The 2,000-nt window shown below is 57.0% G+C and overlaps 1 protein-coding gene across 1 annotated transcript in view; it reads left to right on the top strand.

Moving 5' to 3' along the window:
- Positions 1 to 2,000, top strand: part of kcnh8 (potassium voltage-gated channel, subfamily H (eag-related), member 8) — a 191,791-nt gene that overhangs the window by 128,884 nt on the left and 60,907 nt on the right. The window contains 1 exon segment of the mRNA XM_055157118.1: positions 1,489 to 1,636. Coding sequence (XP_055013093.1) covers positions 1,489 to 1,636 — 148 coding nt within the window.

The following is a 2,000-nucleotide window of genomic DNA, read 5'->3' on the forward strand; positions in this document are numbered from 1 at the left end:
GCAGGACAGAGCGGGACAGGGTGGGACAGAGCGGTGACCCGGGACGCGGGACCAGGGTGGACGGGACCAGGGTGGAGGGCGGGACCAGGCGGGACCAGGTGGGACCAGAGCGGGACAGGTGGACCGAGGGTGGGACCAGGGTGGAACCAGGGCGGGACCAGGGTGGATGAGCTCTGACTGTGAAGGTCCGGAAAAAAGTCTGGAGGGAGCGACCGTTCCCGTTCAAGTGACTGCGATACCGGACTTTAACACTGCATACGGACTGAACCAGGACTGATCCAGGTCCAGAGACCGGGACCAGGCGGGACCAGAGGGACCAGGGGGTGGGGGGACCAGGGTGGGACCAGACCGGGACCAGGGGACCAGGGCGGACCAGGGCGGGACCAGGTGGGACCAGAGCGGGACCGGGACCAGGGGACCGGGACCAGGGTGGACTCTGAGCTCTGACTGTGTTCCTCCGCAGGGTCCGAGCCTCAACTTCGAGCTCCGGTCCTGCCGTGGGCTCTGAGCCTCCGCTCTGGTCCCAGTCTGGTCCCAGTCTCAGTGGTGCTTTGGTCCTGGTCTGGTCCCGGACCTGGTCCATTTGAACCAAAAGCTCTTAGTTCGGTTTGTTTTCGTTGGTGTGAAAGCGTCAGTTTGATGCTTTGCTCCACCTCGGAACCAGCCGTGGTTCTTGAGCGTGGAGGACCGGAGCAGCCGGTCTGGACCTGTAGTCCACATTCTCGCTTTCCCCACATGGAACCAGCGCAAAGAGGAACCCCTCGGACCGCTGGTCTCGGTCTCAGTCCCAGTCTGGTTCCGGTCTGGTCCCAGGACCTGGATCAGTCCTGGTTCAGTCCGTAAAGCAGTGCAAACGGCATCGCAGTCACGGAAGTCACGTAAGCGGGAAACGGCGTCCAGGTCCGGGACCACACCGGGTACAGACTGGGACCAGAGCGGGACTGAGACCGGGACCAGGCCGCGACTAGGCCAGGACCAGGCCGGGACCAGACCGGAGGCTCAGAGCCCTCGGCAGGACCGGAGCTCGAAGCTGAGGCTCGGACCCCGTGGAGGCCTCAGAGTCAAAGCTCGGAGTCCGGTGCCGCTCTGGTGCCGCTCTGGTCCCACTCTGGTCCAGCTCTGGCTCTGGTCCAGCTCTGGTCCCGATCTCGTCTCGGACCTGGATCAGTCCTGGTTCAGTCTGTACGTGATGCAAAAGTCCGACATCTCAGTCACTGAAGTCACGTAAACGGGAAAACGGCTGTTATCCGTTTTTTCCATTCTTCATTTAAACACAAAATCGAAAACTGAAAAAACGAATCGTTATCCGTTTTTTTTATTTTGGTTTTGGAGACGAATAATGAAGAAAACTGTTGTTTTTTCATTTTCTTATTTTTGGTTTTATATTGAAAAACGAATGAACGAATGATACATGGATCCAGTGTGTTATTATTCCAGTTTTTTTCCGTGTATTAAAATGTCCGTCTATACCATAAACTGTTCCTATAGCGTCCTCGTCCGTCCTCGCGCTCGTCCTCGCGCTCGTCCTCAGCTCGTCCTCGCTCGTCCTCCAGCTCGTCCTCGCGCTCGTCCTCGCGCTCGTCCTCGCGCTCGTCCTCGCGCTCGTCCTCGCGCTCGTCCTCGCGCTCGTCCTCGCGCTCGTCCTCTTTGCCCTGATTTGAGAAAAGTGGGTTAATATTTTGGGGACCAGGGGCCGACCCCGCTCTGATTGGACGCCATCTTTAAATGTCTCGCTCTGCCGGGGGCGTCTCTCCTCCTCTTTCCCCCTCTTCATCCCCTCTTCTTCCCCTCTCACGTTCACACATGTTTAACACGTTTCTGAAAACACTCTGCTCCACCTTGTGATGTCATGTGGTGATACCATAGACCGTACAGACCAGGGGTGGGTAAGTATTGTTTCCATGGGGCCACATGAGAAACAGGAAATATTGTAGAAGTCCAGGTTGAAACGCTTAATATAAATTGTATTTCTTTATAAAAAGCAGTAAGTAAACTACCGT

Source organism: Boleophthalmus pectinirostris, unplaced genomic scaffold (assembly GCF_026225935.1).
Source record: "Boleophthalmus pectinirostris isolate CB_2022bp ecotype Guang Dong unplaced genomic scaffold, ASM2622593v1 HiC_scaffold_21, whole genome shotgun sequence".
Classification (NCBI taxonomy): Eukaryota; Metazoa; Chordata; class Actinopteri; order Gobiiformes; family Gobiidae; genus Boleophthalmus; species Boleophthalmus pectinirostris.